Source organism: Protopterus annectens, chromosome 6.part0 (genome assembly GCF_019279795.1).
Source record: "Protopterus annectens isolate FY-2018-M chromosome 6.part0, PAN1.0, whole genome shotgun sequence".
Classification (NCBI taxonomy): domain Eukaryota; kingdom Metazoa; phylum Chordata; order Ceratodontiformes; family Protopteridae; genus Protopterus; species Protopterus annectens.
In genome coordinates this window covers 1,550,992,061-1,551,014,378 of record NC_056737.1, presented here as the reverse complement: position 1 = coordinate 1,551,014,378, position 22,318 = coordinate 1,550,992,061, and the positions used below count along the sequence as shown (strand labels likewise).

Genomic DNA, 22,318 nt, shown 5'->3' with positions numbered 1-22,318 from the left:
TTTTACATATGAAAATCTGATCTTAGTTTTAACAAGCTGGAGATGGATATGGTCTCGTTCAAACCCGGAGGGACTGTTGCATTACATCTGAGCTGCCATATTAGCTCTCTGTATTCCAAGTATGTTTCCTTTAGACTACCCCTTTTGTCCTTATCCACTATTTGCTCCAAGCCTGCAAATCTAAAAGAATGACCACTACATTCAAAAAATGTGCTTGGCCAATGCATTACTCAAATTAACTCTACGTGTATCATATGTATGTTGATATATACGCTTATTTACAGCATTTTTTTTTCCAATATAAAACGGTCTAGATTGTTGACAAATTCAGTGTAAACTAGGCATTTACTGAGGCAGTTGAGCTCTTGTCTCAATTTAACCTCCCCGCATCCCATAGTATGAACACTCTATTTCCAAAACATAACAACATTGCCCACATTTTCTCATCTGCCCTGCACTCTCACCAGATGTACTTCTTTCTATTAAATTCTTAATATTAGAATTCCTTTTATAAATGACCAATGGTTTTTCACTCACCTTCTCCCTGTGTTCCAGGTCATTAGTCAAAATACTCCAATTATTTGTAATAACTTCCTTAAAACAAAGGGAAAAAATGTCCGACAATTCTTTTCATTTTTACTTCCAGTAATATGGGGTCAATAAATACATCGGGATATCCCCTTCTTCGTAACATACCCCTCAGTTTCTCAGTTTCTTCAATGAATGTTTCTAAGTCACTCACCATTCTAGCCAACCTCACCCCTTTCCCCTTCACCAAAGGCCTTTTTTGGTGTAAGGGGTGACAACTTTCAAAATGTAAAAGGGTGTTGGAGTAGGTCGGCTTTCTGTAAATAGTTGAAATAAAACACTTACTAATGTTGTCTTTCTTTATCACTATATCCAATAAGTGAATTCCATCTATTGCAGTCTCCATGATAAAGGATACAAAAGTTGTACAATCATTCAAGTATTCAAAAAAACCCGTCCAAAATTTCTTGTGTACCTCCCCAGAAGATGAGTATGTCATCTAGGAATTGACCATAAAATTTACAATACATAAACAACTTATTGTTAAACACAATTAATTTCCCATTGTGTTAGAACTATGTTAGCAAAAAGGGGGGGTGCACGCCCCCATTGCAACTCCTACCTTTTGTTTAAAAAGTTGATTGTCAAAAACTATAAAATTATTGTTGAGAATTAAATCCATTAATGTTCTAAACATTAAGATCCTTGCATGGCTCAGAGAAGTGTTAAAACAAAGAATCATAAAACCACAATGTGCCAATGTCATGAGGGATGACCGTAAAGAAATCTTTGATGTCAGTAGTGACGAAAATTAAGTTGTCACTGTATAAGTTCATTAATTTTACTTAAGCAATCCCATGAATATTTCAAAACATGCTGTTGTTTTTCCAAAACCTAAGGTGAAAATCCACAAACTTTGCCAAGATGAAAGTCTTGGATGCTTTTTCATCCACTATGGGTTTCAGCAGGGGGTCCACAATGTTTTTGTGGATTTTAGGGATTCCACATATTGTCGGTATCCTGGGTGCACTTTGCTGAAGAAAATTGTACTCACTGTTTGTAATTTGCCCATCTATCAGCAAATCATTCAAAGTGATGTCAGTATACCTGTAGGCAATATTTATCTCACTGACAGATGTTTCTTCATAACTGTCGCCATACAATGTAGCAACATTTTTTCTACATAAACACGTTGGTCCATGATAATAATTCCTCCTCCCTTGTCAGGTTTCATAACTCTAATTATTTGATTATTAACAATCTGTTTAAGTAATGTATTTTCTTCATCTGTTAAATTGAGTATGTAGTCATATTTCTTAGATTTCGCTATTTTTCTAATCTGGCTATAACACAGATTCTCAAATATATGTAATATAGGATGTGGGAGGGGGGGGTTAAAGGTGCTGGATTTTTTACATTGTATTGACCCCATATTATTGGAAGTGAAAATGAAAAAAATTGACGGACATCTTTTCCCATTGTTAGGTGTGAATTCTAATGCCACTAGTGTAGAGATTGGAAGAATGAACATCAGCAACGTGAGTGATACAACAGTAAAGATGTTTAATCGGGTATGACATTAACATTTAGCCCAATGTTTTACGATATTAAGGAAGTTATTACAAATAATTGGAGTATTTTGACTAATGACCTGGAACACAGGGAGAATGTGTGTGAATAACCACTGGTCATTTATAAAAGGAATTCTAATATTAAGAATTTAATAGAAAGAAGTACTTCTGGTGAGAGTGCAGGGCAGATGAGAAAATGTGGGCAATGTGCACAATGTTGTTATGTTTTGGAAACAAAGTGTGTTCATATTATGGGATACGGGGAGGTTAAATTGAGACAAATGCTCAATTGCCTCAGTAAATGCCTAGTTTACATTGCAATTTGTCAACAGTGTAGACAGTTTTATATTGGAAAAACAAAAATGCCCTAAATAAGCGTATATATCAACATACTTATGATATACGTAGAGTTAATTTGAGTAATGCATTGGCCAAGCACATTTTTGAATGTAGTGGTCATTCTTTTAGATTTGCAGGCTTGGAGCAAATAGTGGATAAGGACAAAAGGGGTGGTCCAAAAGAAACATACTTGGAATATAGAGAGCTAATATGGCAGCTCAGATGTAATGCAACAGTCCCCCTGGGTTTGAACGAGACTGTATCCATTGACAGGAGTTTTATACCTTTGTACTGCCCACATTTGTGAATGTCCCCTTGTTCTTGTACACTGGCACTAGTATGATTATTCTCCAGTCATCTGGGATATACCTTTCTCTCCACACTGCTATAAGTCCCTCAGGAGCCATTCCCCTATCTCACCCAGCATCTTTATCAGTGTTTATCATATCTGCTGTGACCTCATCTGGGCCTGCTGCTTTCCCAGATTTTCTTTTCATTAGTGCTGTTCTTTCATATTCTGTGGACTGCTGAGCAGGTTGTTGCTGGCATCCCTTAGACAAGTGTCTGGCTACCTTCTTTATCTTTCTGTCTTTGCCTTGCAACCTGATAGAGTTTCTTTGTGCCATCTAATGACTTACTTTCCAGAAGCTGGTAGAGTACCTCTGATGCCTTGTTTTTTGCTATTGCAACTCCTTTCTTAGTTCATTTGTTAGCAAAGCAGTATTCCTTTCTAGCCTGGTCCATCTTTTCTATCTCCCACTTTTTCCTGTACTCCTTTCTTTTGAAGACTTCCTGGACTCCTGCATTCCACCACTAGCTTTCCTTATGTACCTTATTTCCATACCTGGCTTGGCCGCATATCTGTTCTGTAATCCTCACACATGTTGTTTTGAGGTGCTGCCATTCTTCTTCAACTTCCCCTACTTCCTCTTCTTCTTGAGGTGCTAGAGCCCTGAGTAATTCCTTGAACTGTTGTGCTTTCTCTCCAGTCAGCTTCCATGTCTTCAGCCTGTTCCCTGTTGATCTTAGAGTCTTTTCTGACCACTGCTTGCAGCTGATTGTGGTAACCAGTGATTTATGCTGTTGACAGACTTTCACTGAGGATGACTTTGCAATCCTTGATTCTGCACCAGTGTACTCTCCTTACTAGGAGGAGGTCTACTTTAGTGGCATGTTTCTCTTTCTGAACCATGTGTTGGCTACTATCAAGGCATTTGCCAGACAGAAATCTAGAATGACCTCTCCTTCTTTATTCCTGTTGTCCCACCCATATGAATCCAGGCACTTCTCATATCCTGTTCTGTCTGTCCCGATATGTGCATTCAAGTCACCCATTATCAACACCAATTCATGTTGTCCTGTTTTATCTATTAGGTCTTGCAACTGCTGTCTGAATGCACTCTTCTCACTATCACAACCCCGCTGTGGGACATAGGCTGACATTATGAATACTGCCCTATTATTAGGCTGAAGTTTGATTGCCATGAATTTGTCACGAATTCTGATTAACATCCCTCATTGTCTTCTGAAGCCTGTACCTCACCACAATTCCCACACCATTTCTAGCCTGTCCTCCTCCTAAGTAGTAGACTCTGGGTCCCAAGCCAAATGGCTTTGCTACACTGCCCTTCAATCTGGCTTCCTGGATACATAGCATGTCCAGCCTCCCCCTTACCCCTGTCATCCACTTCTAAGCTGCATCCTGTCAGTGAACCTACACTGAGCATAGCAATTCTTAGTTCCTGTTTGGCAGATTGACTGGTTTTATGTCCAGCTTTCACTCAACAGAATGCTATGTAACCCAGTTTGGGCAACTGGACACTGGCTGATCAGTAGCTTATTGACCCAAGGCTGTTGGATTTGATGGTGGGCACACAGTGGCCAATAGGGCACATAAACTCCTCCCACTATTTGCATAGGTCAGAGTATGCCAGGTCCTCAACCCACTTACTACCGGCAAATATCCATGCCCATTTGGTGACATTAGTTAACACAACTGAATTACCTAGAGCCATATTTTACACCTGCCATGGCACCCAGTCTGTCATCTGTATTCTGTTATCATGAGGATACTGCACACCACAGTAGATGCCCAAAGTGGTTGATTTGAACAACTTTTCCCCCTATGAGACACCATGTAGAATTTGGGCTTCTGCCCACAGCTCCATTCTTTGGTGAATTTTGAGATGGAAACACTCAGCATGTTTTTTTCCAGAGGTGGGAGGAATCCCACAGAAACACAGGAAGAACATGCTAACTCCAAGCAAACACTGACCGGAGGTCAGCATCGAACCTTGTGCATGGGAGGCAAAGACCTTAACCAATATGTCAGCTTGTCTGTCCAACATGGACATGCAATTTCCAAAAATCTTTGTGGCCAGCTTGGTAGATTTGGGCATCCTAAGGCAATGCCACAATTGTCTTATGATGTTCTTCCATTTCACTGTTGCAGTATTCATTACAGTAGGAATCCCCTGCCAAGAGCTACCCGAAGTCCGGCTAGTATACCAAAATCTTTAGGATGCTTTAGGGTACACCATATATCAAGCATATGCTTTTTGTGTTGTGTAGGTCATAAAGGTGACATTCAGACATGCCATCCTCAGAACTTCTTTGGCGCCTGTCCGAACACCATCTTTTGATCGTCAGCCTGAACGCCTGTTTGATTGCTGGTTCACCGAACCATTACAAGTAAGGGCCCCAATGTTTTGTTGTCTTATTTTCCCTTTACTATATTGTTGCGTGTGGGGTTTTATGTCATCCAGGAAGGGTAAATGCCAATGCAGGAGACAAATTCCCCATAAAGAACATCACAAACAGTAATTGTTAACTTTGTCTGACATCGGTCTGAGGCAAGAAAAGTTTCCCCAACGGGGTACTTAGCTTTAAAGAAGACTTCGGTTTCCAAATTTTCGTAATTTCAGGAGTTGGCCGACCGGCACTTGCAAACTGCTTCTGCTTCGGGCACTGCGTGGCAAAAAAGGGGCAAGAAAGACTGAAGAAAATGGCGTCGGCTGTGTCTTATATACCCCTGTTGCACTGATGTCAGGAAAGAAAGCGACAACAACCGACGCCGGACCTAGACTTTGGAATTCGGCCGACCGAGGACCCACCTGACGGCAGGAGAACCCATCTGTAATGACTGCAGCTGTATGCACGATGAACATCATCACAAACAGTGTCTGTTTTGCCTTGGTACTTCACATGATCATGCATCCTGTACTATCTGTTAGGTCTTTGTTCCTAAGACCCTTCATAATAGGCTGTCTTTCTTGGTGCTTTACCTTGCTAGAGACATGCTGGAGGGACAGCTGTCTGTGAAAAAGGCCAAGAAATCTAGGCTGGAATCTTCTTCTGTACAGACTCTGCCAGATGTTTCTCCTGAGGTGAGTGAAAGCCTGGAGGTTCGCCCGACTTTATCACTGGATTCTTCTGCCACGACCATGTTGGAGACCATAGGGGATCCAACCTTAAGCACATTTGAGGAAACACTGCAGATGTCCACTTCGGACATTCAGGGGGAACCATGGCTGATTATCTCCAAGGGGCCTAGGGCTGTTTCTCAAATTTTAATCAGAGAAGAAATCCCTACTGCAGTAATTGAATTTTGTCCGGGGTCGGAGCCTTCTAATTTTTATAAGGCAGACATCCCATTAAAGAAAAAGAAGAAAACTAAAACATATTTCCCCAGCTCCTAAGGATCCAGAGAGTGAATGGCAGTCCTTCACTTGGAGGTTTTTTAGTGTTTTGAAGGATTTAAACCTTTTCAGGGAGTTTCTGTTCCAGCACCTCCTTGCTCCTCCACCCCCCTTAATAGACCCAGAGAGCAGGATTCCTGTGAGGAGGAGATGGAGTCAGATGAAGAATTCCTTGCTTACACTTCCCAGATTCCCACTCCTTTGGATTATGGATTGGATACTCCCTTTGAAGAGATTTCTTTTGGGGACACAATCTCTAGGATGATAGAGTTCTTTAAATGGGATTGTGCTCAAGTTTCTGAGATACAAAAAAGTATTATGAGCTACTGCAGATGATTATCCCAGACTGTCTTCTGTCCCTCCTGTTTGATGCCTTTTCTAATGCCTCTAAGGCTCCATATTCCTAGCCCCACTGCCCCCAAGAAACCTGATAGGTTCTATAGGGTGCCTGAGGACTGTACATTCCAGTACAAATGTCCTTCTGCTGACCCCTCAGTGGTGTCTGTAGCTTCTGACAAGCCATGCCATTTGCTTCCTTCTAAGTTACTGCCTTCTGATAAAAAATGACAGAACCATGGAAAGGCTAGGCAAGAAGGTTTATAGCTCTGCTGCCTTGGCTTTTAATTATCAGACCCATATGTCCAGGTACTTGTTGGCTGTCCTTTCCCAGGTCTGTTATGTGATTTCTAATCTTCCAGGCTTTGAAGGTAAAACTTCGGCCCTTTCCCCGTTAGGGACTTCCTCCCAGGTGGCTCAGCATTCCATCAAGTGTAGTTATGATGCAGCAAACGCTTCCTCTAGGGCTGCTGCTTTTAGATCTGTGATGAGGAGGTATTCCTGGCTTTGGCTTCAACATTTTGCCTGGTGATATTAAGGCTAAGTTAATGGATGCCCCTGGATAATAAACACTTGTTTGGTGAAGCTGCTACTTTAAGTCCCCTCAGGATAAGGGCAAGACTTTACAGGAACATAAACGTGTTTGTTTCTCCTGTACCTAAATTTCAGAGAAATTACTGCAATAAGCCAGCCTTTGTAGCCAATCTCACCCTCTTTCTGAGGGTAAAAAGGGTGACAAGTGGGCTCCTCCTGCGAAGGCTACTCAGACTTCTGTGCCTCAGAAATCTCCTTTTCCTGATAAACCAGGTGCTGTCTGACTATCCTACTCTTCCCAGTCACTTTCCTCTTTCTCTTTGCCTGTATTTCTGTCTCTCTCTCTATATGTTCCTGTTTGGCTAAGGATTACTGAGGATTCCTGAGTTCTGTCCATTATCCGCCAGGGGTATTTCATGATCTGGAAATCTCTTCCCCCTTTTATGGGAATTCCTCAGCCCCCTCAGGAAAAGATGTCCTTCTTTCCAGGGGTGCTTCAAAATCTTTTAACTCAGGGTACTACTCAAGAGGTACCTGTATCCCAAAGGGGGAGGGGGTTTTACTCCAGGATGTTTTTAGTGCCCAGAAAAGAGTGTACTTCTAGACCTATTCTAGACCTCTGTCATCTAAACACTTTTCTGAAGGTGCCCTCCTTTCAAATGTTGTTCCTTCATAGGTTCACAGATTAGTACTAGGCTAACTGTCCTTATGGGCCATTTTAAGCCTAGCCAATTGCCCTAGATGAGAATCAAACCCTGCACATTATATTTGTAAAGCAAATACCATAGCCATTATGCCACCCTCCTGCCCTTCAGACTTTGTTCCCTCATTTGCTGCCTCAGGCTTATATGCTGTCTCTGGATCTCAAAAATGCTTATCTCCATATCCCTGTTCATCCCCTTTTTCAGGAAGTTTTTACATTTCGTTGTTGCTTCCTGGCATTTTCAGTTCTCTGCTTTGCCCTTTGGACTTTCTTCTGCTCCAATGGTATTCACCAAATGCCTCGCTCCTGTGATTGTTTTTGCAGCCTTCAGGGGATCCAAGTATTTCCTGATTTGGACGACCTCCTGTGTCAGGCATTCTCTTCATTTTGCCATTCCCTTCTGCAAAGCCTGGGGTTGACAAAAACTTCAAAAAGTATTTTCTGACTCCTTCTCAGGACCATGTTTTTCTGGGGGTGCAGAATTCAGACTGTGGCTGTGCTGGCATCCCTGCCTCCTCCCAAGGCCTTAACACTTATTTATTTTTTTCAAACTCTTCTTCCTCTGACCTCTGTACCAGCCAGGGAATTTCTGAGAGTTCTGGGGTTCATGACTTCCATCGTTCCTATGCTTTCTCTGGCCAGACTCCACATGAGAAAGTTTCCGTGATTTCTGAAATCAGTTGGTCTTCAACATGCACATCCCCTCAAATTTGTAGTTCTTCTTCTGCCTTGACATAAGAAGGAACATCAGTGGTGAATTCAGCAGTTGTGTCTAAATCCAGGGCTCCCTTTTCATCCCCCCTTCCCTCTCAGAAGCTGTTCACAGATGCTTCAGACGTGGGATGGGGCACAGCCTTTGGCTCCCTAAAGGTGAATAGTGTTTGGTTGCCTCATCAACAGAAAGAGCACATCAGTTAAACAGACGAGAGCTCTTCTGTTGGGTCTTCAGACTTTTCATCCTCTCTTCTCTCCAGGACCTCTCAAGGTGTTTATAGACAATACCGCAGTGATGTGGTTTGTAAACAAACAGGGGTGGGGGACAAGATCTTATCTTCTTTGCTGGCTGGCACTCCTGGTGTGGGAACCTGCTGTCTAGTATCAAGTGACTCTTCAGGCAGTTTACATTCCATCAGGTCTAAACATAGTGGCAGATACCCTGAGAAGATCCTTAACTCAATTCCACAAATGGATGCTTCACAGGGATGTGTTTCTGTGGGTTACTCCAAGTAGGTTTTTTTTGCCTCCTCTCAGAACAGAGAACTTCCTCTTTTTTGTGCCAGAGTACCAGGTCCTCTAGTATGGAAGGTGGACACACTCTCTTTTTCTTGGAAGGGGATGTTTCTTTATCCTCTAGTTTGGAAGGTGGACACCCTCTCTTTTTCTTGGAAGGGGATGTTTCTTTATGCTTTCTCTCCCCTCATTCCAAAAGTCCTGCTCAAAATTCAACAGGATGGTCCCAAAATCTTGTGACACAATTTTTGCTGAGACAGCATTAGTTCCCTCTTCTTCTGCATTTAGCCAAGGGCAATCATCACAGGTTACCTCACAGGGTAGACCTACTCATACAAGTTAAGGTATCTGTCATCCATCAACTCCCCCCCCCCCCGTGAACTCTTCAACAGACACTTTGGGTGATAGGATTTTGATTCCTCATAGCCAACTTGTTTTGAGGACGTGCATAGGATCCTGCTGAAGGCTGGGAAACCCAATATTAGGAAACCCTATTTACCCAAATGGAAGAGGTTTTCTGTTTGGTGTCTTTCTTGTAACCTGGAAATGCTTTCTGTGGATGTTCCTTTGGTTCTCTGGTGTGTGAATTGCTTGATGCTGGTTTGGCTTATTCTTCTCTTAAGGCCCACTTATCAGCTATCTCTGCTTGTCTGCCTTTATCTCCTCCTTTAGCTTCTAGATTTGAAGCTAAACAATTCCTGAAAGGTGTCCCTCATATTAGGCCTACCAGAAAGCCTGTTCCTCCCCCCAGGAATCTTAATTTTGTTTTGGAAAAAATGTCTCAGGCTCCTTTTGAGCCTGTAGCTTCAGCTTCCTTGAAACATTGCTCTTGGAAGACTGTACCTTTGTTAGACCTTACTTTTGAGAGATGAGTCTCTGAGCTTCAAGCCCTTATGGCTTGTCCTCCTTTTTTGGTGCTTCATAAGGACAGGGTGTCCTTGCATACTATTCTTTCTTTTATGCCCAGGGTGGCAAATAAGTTGTCCCTTAATCAGTCTATTCATCTGCCCACTTTTTCCCTTCTCTGCTGTCTGCCAGTGAGTAGGTGCTGCACACATTGGATGTGCATAGACAACTTAGATTTTATTTGGATAAGACTATTACAACATCTGATCAGCTCCTTGTTTCCTTTCAACCAAGGTCCTTTGGGTTAACTGCATCCAAGCAGACTTATTCTTTTGGATCTTTAAAGCTGTTTCTTTTTGTTATTCCTTTCATGGTAAGAGCCTTCCTTATTCTGTTAAAGCTCATTCTACTAGAGCTATGGCTTCTTCTGGTGCTTTTTTCAAAAGTTTGGATACTAACTCTATACTTCAGGCAGCTACCTGGACTTCTGTGCGTAGTCTTATCAAACCCTACAAGTTAGATACAATTTCCAGAGGTAAAGCTGGGTTTGCTAGGGCTTCTAGAGGGCTCTGCTGGTCCTTCTTCCTCCTTTTCTTCTTCCTGAGCTTTGGCACTCTTCCCTAGTGTAATGAATACTGCAACAGTGAAATGGAAGGACTTAGTACAGTTATGTAAAATCTTACCATAATGGTAGCTGTCCTTCTCTTCACTCTTGCAGTATTTACTCCCTTCCTCCTTCACCTGGTCCATTGCTCTTCTGGATGACTGCCTCTGTTTTACTTGGACTGGAGTTCCTACTGGGGCTCTCAGTTCTGATGATGATACGCGAGGAGCACACACGTTATGTACAGCGTACCTTAAAAGAACCTAAGGCTTTGGTATATTGGCCAGACGTTGGGTTGCCCTTGGCAGGGGATCCCTAGTTTAATGAATATTAATGAATATTACAACAGTGAAGAGAAGGATATCTATTTTTATGGTAATATTTCACACAACTATACTTTCTGAGACAACCATTTAGCCATTAAAGAAAATGACACTGTATGTAAAAGACGTAAATACACAACTTCCTTGGAGGCAAAAGTCTTGCATACAAATGAGGTTATCAGGAATACGTACACTATATTCCTCAAGCATACCATTCACCACACACACACTGTCTTATTTTGAGCCGCTTAAAAGAAACCTTCATAAATATCAAAGACTTCCATAGCCATCTAATGGTAGCACTGCTGCTCAACAATCACTAAAGCACACACCAAAAGCAACATCAAACATCTCACATAAGCCTACACCTAATGATGCCTCACGTGCAAAGCCCATAAGGCAAGCATATACTTTACTTAATCCTCTTGTCACTGGGGACTCCACTGTGCAACACACAGATGCCTCACTCACCAGGATGACCAAGGAGAAGATAATGGTTAGTTGCCTGTCTGGAGCCAGGATCTGCAATATCACACATGCACTACAGTTACTGCACCCCAGGTACCAATATGACGTTATAATTCTCCATGTGGGTGTAAATAACATACTTCACTGGAGTATATGAAAGACACAATGAGTCTCTTAGAATATGTGTCACAGATTGGTATGAGCCTTGCATTGAGCAGCATTCTACCTTCACCAAGGATGATGTCACAGTGTGAACATAAAATGATTTGATTTTAATAACTGGCTTAGTTTCTAATGTCACTACAGCAGGATCTGTCAGCATGGGGGAGAATGTGGTCCAAAGACCACATTGCTTTGCCAAGGATGGGTTGCACCTGTCGCCCCCTAGGCTGGCAGTTGGCTTAGAGGATTAAGGAGCTGTTAATGAGTTGTTTCCTGTGTCCAGTTTTGCAAGGTTTGATTCCCTCAGCTTCCATTGCCTAACTGTGTGACTTTGAGCAAGTCTGTTAACCAGACACTACTCCTGGGCTGAGTCTGAAAAAGGTCCACAGAGATCAGTGCTCTCCTTGGAAAATAAACGCAAATTAATTAGTATTGGCTAAAGCTTTATCCACTCCTATAGAGCCTTTTTATGCAATGCCAAAAAGACAAACCTGTCAACATAGGTAAAAAGTCTACAAGCAGGTATTACTGCTTAATGCTCAGAGCCTAAGCAAAAAACTCCACACCCTTCAAGCCTTCCTCACTCTAGAGAATGTAGACATCTATGCTGTGGACCAAGACTTGGTTTGAAGCCATAGAAAGTAATCCAGAAGTGCAAGGCTACAGTGCCTTCCACATGTTTAGACCAAAAACAGTGCAGACTGGGGCCAAAGATGGTGGTGTTTTGATCTATGTTAGCAACAGACATACTTCCAGGCTGCTTAAACAGGACGGTACCATGGAACTCATCCATGTGCAAGTCACTACAGGTAAGGTCCCTCACCATATCATGGCTAGCTATAGGTCACCATCTATCCCCCTAGTGTCTCATGACTCTTACCAAAACCTACTAGAGATGCTTACCATTCAGCTATACACCCTATTCATGGGTGACTTTAACTACCCTTCTAAAGACTGGGCAATGTACACTGCCTCAGATAGGCACAATGCTTCCTGGACTTTATTAACACAAACAGCCTGGAACAGATAGTGCACATCTGAACTAGAGGATCAAACATACTGGATCTGGCACTCACTCACATGGGCGAGTGTTGCACCCTTACATCATATTGACAGTTTACCAAAATTTAAGGCTCCCCTCACCTCTGAAACCACAGCTACCTATGCAGAATTACTGACAAGAGTCACTGTACAAACATGAATGGCTGCATAGAGGCTGCCACACCTACCAGAAATAAATCCAAAATAAACACTAAAAAACAAACCCCACTGCTGAAATTCTCACCTAAAGAGGGTATGTAATAAAAGAAGAAAACCTATGGACAAAATCAGGAAAAGTCCTGTCTTATGCAACTAAACAAGAAACTGATGTCTAATTTAGTCCAGCAAGGCCAATTGAGGTCAGGATAGCCTCACAGGCTCTGGAAGCTTAGAGGTAACAGACAACAGCGTGGTGAACTGCTGGTGAATGGTGCCATCGTCACCGGTCATGGTGACATAGCAAATGTACTGGCTGATAAATTCAGCTCAAACCTCACTCCCCCATCCCCCTCCCCCTAGTCCAACTAGTGAAAACTCCTCCAGCATACTTTCCCCAGCTGTCAGCAGGGACCAGGTGCTAGCAGCACTCACTAAAGCTAAGAACATCATCTCCATGGGTACCAACAACATCCTTTGTTGCCTCCTGAGCAGTCTAAAACATGACCTATCAGGACCACTTGAGGCACTCTTCAACTACAGTCTTGAAAAAGGCTATATTCCAAGTGAATGGAGGAGCATAACAGTCATTACCCTCTACAAGGGTGGACCATTATCCAACTTAGACTGACGGATCTGTAGTTCCCTAACAAGCCTAATATGCAAAGCCATGGAATTAATTATTGGCAACCTACAGTCACTGGACTCATCCCAGTTTGCCTTGTTAAGGGAAGGTCATGCCTACTTAACCTGGTATACGTTTTTGAGAGGGCCACCAAGGCAGTAGATAAGGGTTAAACAGTGCCTACTGCATATCTTGACCTGGGTAAGGCATATGATACAGTACCCCACTTAGGCATTGTCAACAATCTCCCTGATCTAAGCATAAACCCTTAATGTAGCTCACTAGATTGCCAGTTGGTTCACAGACAGGACCCAAGAAGGCAGGATTGGTGAGACCACCTCCACCAAGAGACTGGTTACCAGTGGAGTACCCCATGACTCAGTGCTGGGCCCGCTCCTCTTTGGCATATACTTTTCAGAAGTCAAGGCTAACTTTAAGGACCTCTGGCTCAGCAAGTTCACAGGTGACAGTAAATTGGGAGTTATTATAGAATATCCCAAGACACAAAACACCTTGCAAGTGGGTTTAATACAGACAAGTGACTGGTGCCAAAGACATGGCCTAAAACTCAATGCCAAAAAATGCATTATAATGCCCTTTCAGAAGCTGTCAACATAAGTTAATTACTCCATCAGTAAAACACCCCTAAGAGTCAACCCAGTAATATTAAGGGATCTGATAACATATGCAGACAGCAATCTGCCCTTTCACCAACATGTTGCTAAGATAAGAAAATCATTCTGTCACCAATCTTATATGTAAGGATATGGTATCCGGGTCCAAGGAAGTTATAGTACCACTCCACTCTGCCATTATCAGACCGATCGTTGAATACAATGCCCCCTCTGGCATATATCTAGCCAGACACTTGCAACAGTTGGAATGCCCATAAAGGTTTCTTACCAGGGAATTCAGAACATGAATACCCTGTCCTACACTGATCACCTAAAGGCTCTGTCTCTGTCTTCAGTCTCCTACAGGTTGCTGAGAGGGGATCTTTGCCTGGCTTACAGGGCATCTTCAGACCCAGCCTTGATGGATCTGTTGCACATGCACAAAGCAAACAGCACCAGAAACACTAGACCCAGGGATCTAAACTTCACTTGCGACATAAACAGAACATGTTGGAGAGACAGATATATATCCCAAAGGATCCCCACACTATGGAATAAGCTCCCCATCCATGTAAAACAGAGTTCATCCCTAACCCTATTCAAACAGAACCTTCACAATTGGTTGAGAAATTGTTCCTGTATAATGATTGCATATACCTTTTAGATGACACCTACTACCTAACCAATGCAGTGATAAACTAAACTTATATGTTCAGTATTAGATAACTTTTGCTGTAGCCTAAGCTGTTTGGGTCATATCCTCTGTCACTGGCGACCTTGCCAAAGCTTAAGGGTGCCCTCAACACAATCTGTCAGGAGCTTGGGAAGAGCTCCTATAAAACAATAGTCAGAGCACCAAAAAGCTCACAGCTTTAAACAATTCTTAGAACTTTCTTGTCACCAAAGAGTACTCCTTGGCAGTCTGTGGAACTGTTAATCAGCTAGTGATCCTTCAAGGCTGGGCAGATGAGTTCCCCAAGGAAAACCTTCCATGAAAATATTTTTTTTCTGAGAAAAACTTGTTACCTCTTTTTCTGTAGAATTATGTAGCGTTTTGTTGGAAAAGTTTTTTTTTTATTTTGGATTTGGACTGTCACATTTTGTCAGCGGAATGTTCTGTGTAAACACTTGTGAATATCTTTGTTAAAAAAAGCTTTTTATTTTTTGTTTTTTTTTACTTTTGTCCTACAGGTTGTGTAGGTTTTATGTATTAGAGGCAGGACTTGGTGCTTGTGCAGACTCTCAGTGATTTTTTTCTTACCTGAACCTGCTTTTGTCTATTTAAAACTTTATTGACTCCTTTAGGCTCCATTACCCTTTTTCAGTGCTTCATCTTCAGCTGAAGCTATGGAGAAGTTACCAGTCTCTGGTGTTCTGCCTTCCACTCTCGCCTTCCCCTCTCTGCAAGCAGAAGAAAGTAGTCAAGGAATCTTTGGGTATCGAGCCAGAATCATTTGTGCCTGAGCTGCTGATGGGTGACACTGTTATGCCCATTCTTGATTCCTCAAACCACTCATCTTTTTCCCCTGGTCCCACTGGTATAATACCTACAGCCGCTAAGGACCAAAGACTGCAGACATCCTCTGTGGCTGTAGGGATGCCCACCACAGGCAAGGGAGAACCACTCCTGTCGGTCTCAGGGAAAGAGGCTAGTGTTTTACCTAATAACTGAGATAATGAGTCTGGGTTCCAGGAGAGTGTGTATCTTGCTTTGTGCCAGTCCTCACACAAACAAAGTACAGAGGTAGCCAGGCCTTAAGAGGGTCCTGGTTATTGGAGTAGCACCAACTAGAAAATCTTTTCCACAGACAGAGGGGAAAAAAAGTAAAAAAAAACATGGCTTCCATGTTTCTTTTTCCATGTACAGGGAATATTTGATTTGCTAAAGAGTTAATTTCTGCTTTTTCTGCTCCCATTTTCTTCTGCTGTTTAGAAAAAAGGGTTTTCCACACTTTTGAAATCTGATATTCTGCCTGAAGAGCAGGAATTGGAAGGTGAATATTGAGCGTTAGGAATTTCTTCTCAACCTGAAGATTCTAAGGAAAATCTTGCTTCAGATTTACCTGTAGCAGATGTTTATTTTTCTGAAACTTTATCTAAAATGAAAGAGATATTATAATTGGATCAGAATTAAATCAGTATTGCTCACCAAATGTATTATGATTCGTTACATTTGGATATACTTCAATTAGCGACTGTTTCTTCTTTTTTTATCTGTTTTAGATAATGTTTTTCTAACCACTTGGAGTTTACTTAACAGCTAACCTCCTTCTTCTAGGAAGTTCAACACATAATACACTGTACCTAATACTCGCAAATACTTCATAGGAGATTACTTGGCTGTTGACCAGGAGGTCATTTTAAGCTAGCTGTTTCATTCCAATGTAATACCATAGAAATGCTAGTCAATACACACGATTGCATTTAGTGATGAATGCCCATGTCCAGAAGGGTTGTGGCTGCAATCCCATGTAAGAATTTACATTGTGGCTGCAATCCCATGTAAGAATTTACGTTGCCTCATTCACTCATCCAAGTTCCTCTTGAACAGTGTCATAGAGGTGCTCTGTTCACATACATTGGTAGCCTGTTCCAAAATGGGGCAGTTGCTGGGAGATAAGCCTGTCTCTCCAGCATGTCCTAGTCAAGTTGCATGCCATATTTAGTTCCCTCAAACAGGTAGCCTAGTCCCTTTTGATTTACGGATCTGCAACAAGTTCATTAGGTTTGGGTCTTGGATTGCTCTATAGGCCAGGCATAAGTCTCCCCTAAGAAGTCTATACGATATGAAGTATAGTGACATAGACTTTAGTCGATCTGTGTAAGTCACATGCTGGAGCTCCTTGAACTTCTTTGTTAGAAACCTCTGCGGTCTCTCTAATTGCTGCAGGTGTTTAGTACAGTACATGCCGAACGGGGCATGTTTTCTAACCTAAAATCAGATTGTGCACTGATTTCCCTTTCCACAAATGCTTCTGATAGACAAAAAAAATTCCCATTACCTCTGACAAGGAAGGGAAAGATTTTGACAAATCTAGGAAGAAAGTTTATTCTCCTTTCCCCTTAACTTTCAGAATTTTAAACTGCCAGGCTCATATGTTAAAATTTGTACTTCTGTCTTTGGAGAACATAACAAAGCTTATGGGTAACTTTCTCTCTTGTAATGCAACAATTTGCTTAAATGCCTCTTTTATTTCTACTTCTCCTGCTATTAAACATGCAGATGTTGTCTATAGGTCTGCTGCTTCAGCACTGGTCATGATAAATTTGCCTATTTATTTCTCTTAATCTTCCTGAGGATGTTAAAACTGAAATTTGAAATTCTCCCCTGGGCAAAAAAAAGTTCAGTTTGGCCCTTCTGCATTTGAGAAGCTTAAGAGGTTTGATTGGGGGGGGGGGTTGGTTTCCCTGCATATGCTCGATTACTCAAGCATGAATAGCCCAAAAAAAAAAAAGGACAAATGGTACAATGCTGAATGCTTTTCTCCATATGATATCACTACTGGTATGCTCCAGCAATGGTTCACTTCTTAGGGAGATTTCTCCCTTCTTTGAGTTGGTGCAATCGTAATGTTTGTATATGTAAGTTCAGGGAGTTTGGAGGCTTGTCCCCCTGCAAAAAAATCAAGAAAAAAAGTTTTTTTTTTCTTTTTTGCCCTTTTGATTTTTGGACATTTTTTGTTCTCTTGAAATGTCAGCTTTCTGGACTTTACTTGACCGTCAACCTCCCATGTTCTTGGGATAGGAAAACCGATATTAGGAGTAACCCATATATTCCAAACGTCCTGTTTTAAGACCAATAAAAATGTTCGTTCTATCACACCTCCCTTTTTTAATAAGCAAGGTGCTGCCAAACAGGATTTTAAAAAGCAGTGACAGGAGCTCTCCAAAATGAAAAGAAAAACTTGGAAAAAAAATCTAAGACAGTTGAAAAAGTGTAAGTGGAAAATATTTTCTAGTTGATGTAGTTATTCCAAGAACCAGGACCCTCTTAAGGCCTTGCTATCTCTGTTTTTTTATTACTTATGTGAGTTTATGACTTTAGTTTCTCCTCTATCAGCGTTCATTTTTTTTTTCTCAAGTTCAATTTTTTGGCCATTTTCTACGTGTGCCCTTGGATCCCCCCTTCTAACCATTCTCAAATCAAGCAGTTTTTGAAAGTTGTTTTACATATCCAGCCACCTTGGAAACAGGTGGCTGCTTCTTGGTCTTTTTCCCTTAGAAGTAGCTCATCAGGCTGAATTGAGGTTCTTAAAAATAGAAGACTGTTTTACTTATTGCTTTGATTTCAAGTAGGACAGTATCTGAGTTACAAGCACTTAGGGTGAGTTGCCCTACCTCATTTTCCACAAGGACAATTTTTTTTTTTTTTTTTTTTGAGAATTAATCCCTCTTTTATGCCTTAAGTGGTCTCAGACTTTACCTTGAGCCAGTCTGTTGATCTTCTTGTCTTTTTTTCCTGATCCCAAGAATGTGAGAAAAAAATCTTCATACTCTGGATGTCCTCAGGCAACACAGATAGTAACTAGATAAAATTCTACACTTTAGGAAAACTAATCAGCTTTTTTCTCGTATGAAGGTAAAAATAAATGATAATCAGTGTTAAGCAGACCATATCTAGATGCTTGCCTTGTTATTCTCACCATAGTAAGTCACTTAGAGGCAGGGTGAGAGCCCATTCTACCAGGGCTTTGGCTTCTTTGGTGGCTTTTTTGAAAGGAGTGGATCAAGACATATTCTAGAGGGACCAGCTCCTCTGTACATACTTGTATAAAGCACTACAAACTAGATTCATTTCTCAGGTCCAAAACAGGCTTTGCTAGGACCACTTTCCAGGGCAACTTTCTAAATTATGGTAATCTTCTCATATAGATTAAGCTACTGATGTTGAACACGGTATAGCAGTATAAGTAAACTTACCATAATAGTAGATGTTCTAATAGATGACTGTTGTACTAGCCATCCCCCTCCTCCAGCCCCCTTCTTCTGCTGTTTTTTTTTTTATTACCATACATAATTACTTTTGTAATGTGTTTCCTAACAGTTTTCCTTTCAGGGCTATTGCTTCCCTTAGAGCAGGAAACATCTTATTATCTTGTCTTTGGCACTTGCTTGTAGACCTTGTACACAGTTTCTTTGACTGCATCTTTTTGGCCATTTAGAATAAGGGAACACCAGTACAACATAAAAAGAAAAATATCTACTAATGCACTAGCCAAACATATTATAAATCATGGTACTAAACATTACTTTAAGTTTTTAGTTATAGATAGAACTAGAACAGGAGAAAGAATGGGAGATATTAGAAACAGGACAGAAGAGAAGGAGATGAGGTGGATCATAAGAATGAGAGCAGACAGTGGCAGGGGTCTGAATGATAAGGTTCCAATTAAACCAGTTTTGAAAGCCAGGCCTCTACAAAGATAATGTGATATGTAGCCCAGTATTTGTATTCAATTTTATATGTATACGATTTTAATTTTATGTATGTGTGATTTTAATAAAAAATAATATATTTTATTTATGTATTACATGAGGAAAAGTTTACGAGACATTGGGCTTTAAATGTTAATTTATTTAATGATGGTCTTGTATTTAAATGGAACACGAGTACATTGTTAGTCAATGTCTGATGAAGCAGTTGATTAAACTGTGAAAGCACTTACATTTCGTCTCAATAAATATTTCATGGTGCACTAATATTATAAGCCATTCTGCTTTGTGGATCTTTATTTTATTGTGTATGCAAACATTTAATGTATGGCAAACAAAGTATCAGTGGAAGAGTCATTCATACAAAGTGGACTTTCTAGTTATTCTGCAAAATCTTTTGAAATTAAATTCATTATCTTTGCTTTTAATTCTGTACTCTCTGAGCTAACACATTAAACTCGTTTCTCAGTGAAAAGACAGCATTAACATAAGACTCGTTAACAGAGTTGTAACACGCCAAAATAAGGGTAGCAATAACAGCATTAGCACAGTTATCCATGTAATAACCTGTCAGCTACCTAATTGTATTCAACAACTTTGAATTTCTAATAACATTATTGTAGTATAAATTACTTTCCGTTAAGCGTTAATGCAGATTTATTGAATATTAGTTGCACAAGAGTATTATTAACTTAATTCAATATGTTTTGTGTTTAGAAAAAAAGTACGGAGCTGGCATATATTTCAGTAGCAACCTGAGGAGTCTGATGCAAGATCAAACCAGATATTTTGAGCAGGATCAGCTGATCTACATCTTTGAAGCTGAAGTACTTGCTAATCGTCCTTATAAGGGAACCCCGGATCTAATTGTTCCTCCTCCTTTTGATTCAGAGGGTGTGAAGCTACATGATTGCACTGTGGATGCTGTAAAACATACTAAAACCTACGTAATTTTCAACAGCAGCCAAGCTTTACCAAAGTATTTGATAACTTGCAAGAAAAAAATTACACATTCCTATATCTGAACAGTAGGAAACCTCATGCTTTTCTAAAAAATGAAGTGTTCTTAATCAAGTTTGATATAACATCTTTTAATTATAATAACAGCCTATGAGTGGAGACTTAATTGCAGATTGTTCTGTGATGCTAGTGTTATGCTTAGTAACTTTACTCTGTAACTTTCAAGATAAACCTACTTAATCTACACTTCAGAGAGGAAAAAATATATATTCTATGAAAAATGTTAATGTAGATTAGCCATGACTGTTGGTGGTTTAAGGCTTAATTTGTATACAATAGTCAGTTATATAACAATTGTATCACTTGGATCACTGCTACTTGTTGAATGGTGTGGTATCGCTGTTACAACCTGAAAAGTAAAGCACTAGAAGGTTGCCAAAGACACTACACCAAGTGTTAAAGATGATTGTATTTAAAAATAAATAGTACTGCACACTCACAAGTAAAAATTAACATGGTTATACTTGGGAATTTTTGATAAGCAAATAGGATATTTTCTGTTATACAAGGAAAAACCATAGTGATCATTTACACTGACTGTAGATGTAAGCCATGACCAATAAAATTTACCAGATTCTGTGGTACTTGATGCTGTTATTGGGGAAAAAGAAACAACTATGCAAGATCTGTATTTTAAAACTGTAAAAAAAAGTATAAATATTTTGCATGAGGTTTACGCTCGTGCTGTTTAAAGTACCATTCTGCTTTACTTCTAGCTGTTCTGCCATGGCCACTGTTATTTTATTTTGAGTTACGTAGATTGTAGTCAAAGAAATCACAATTACATATTTTTTTAATTCTTAAATACAGGTGTTATTTAGAATTTTAAACACTCAGTTTAGAAGCAGGAAACATTTGTATATCTCTGCTAGGAGCAGAGTGGTACTTTACTGTTCAGACCTGTGTGTATGTTTGCAAAGAATGAACTTGCCAAGTTGAATATTTACATGCTGTACTGAATTTTTTTAATTTAGCAAACTGTAGCTATAACAGTCTGATGTGGTTTATTTCTTACATTGTCAGCATTCTTCACATTTATTATCCTTGGGGTTTGAAGCAATTACCCTCTTCATAAAAGGTTAATGAGCATAGGCAGAAAAGTATGAATTGTCTATTTTGCCTTCAGCAGATGTCAGATATGCAGTCTAGACATTTTTCTGACAGAAGGCTGCATGTATTTACTTTGCTACTAACAAGTTATCTTAACATTGTTTATACTTAGCCAGAGTTGGTGGCTTAAAGCTTATTATTTTGTAATGTTACTGTGAGTAAACATTGGTTTCTTCGATTTCTGTTTGTTTTTTATAGTTATGGCATAAGAGCTTGTCAGAAATCAAGGCTTTTTGGCTAAAGTTCTCAGAACATAAAGATCACTTGTCCTACTTAGTCAATCGAATTTCTTAACTTAAAGGTTAGTTGCAGTTCCTTATTAACTGACACTTGATGTCTGATGTAGAGCATGCCATCACAAAACAAGGAGTTATGTGTTGTGTTAAAATAAAACATCTGAACAGTAAAAGCAGTGGTGCAAAGCGCCCCCATATCACCTAGTGTGCACCCACATAGTCCATACACCTTGATGGAAATTGAAACCCCTCTATCAGTAACTTGTGCTGCACAGAATGCATTACTTGCATCTGTCAATTATAGTGCAACTGGCTACTGCACTACTTGTCTGCTCCCCAACTTGCATGTAGCTCTCAACCTTCCATCTCCAAAATGAACAACACTACATATTATTCCGTAGAAAACTATGGCACCACCACCACGTAGCTATTCTTTAATAAAAGTCAACGATGTGCAAGAAAACATAAAACAAAGTAAAAATAAAATCCCCTGTTACTCTTCTCCAACAATAAGCACTTTCGGTAATAACCTTCTTCAGATCATGTTCAACGAATAGGGGAAAGTTCATTAAAAAGAACATTACGCCAATAAGAGCAAATAATAGAGGCCATTTCCCTCTTTGCTGAATAGACTAAATGTAACCAATGAGGTCTGAAAATGCGCACACACCTTCCATTTTGACCAATGAGAGGTCTTCTGTATTTAAGTGTAGGTAATAACGGAGAAACAATTGAAGCCAT

The 22,318-nt window shown here is 40.4% G+C and overlaps 1 protein-coding gene across 1 annotated transcript in view; it reads left to right on the top strand.

Annotated features, from left to right (window-relative positions):
* Positions 1-21,519, top strand: part of LOC122804001 (protein mono-ADP-ribosyltransferase PARP9-like) — a 1,237,155-nt gene extending 1,215,636 nt beyond the window's left edge. Inside the window, exon 10 of the mRNA XM_044073682.1 lies at positions 19,929-21,519. Coding sequence (XP_043929617.1) covers positions 19,929-20,236 — 308 coding nt within the window. The 3' untranslated portion in view covers positions 20,237-21,519. The remainder of the gene's footprint in view (positions 1-19,928) is intronic.
* Positions 21,520-22,318: the final 799 nt, after the last annotated feature.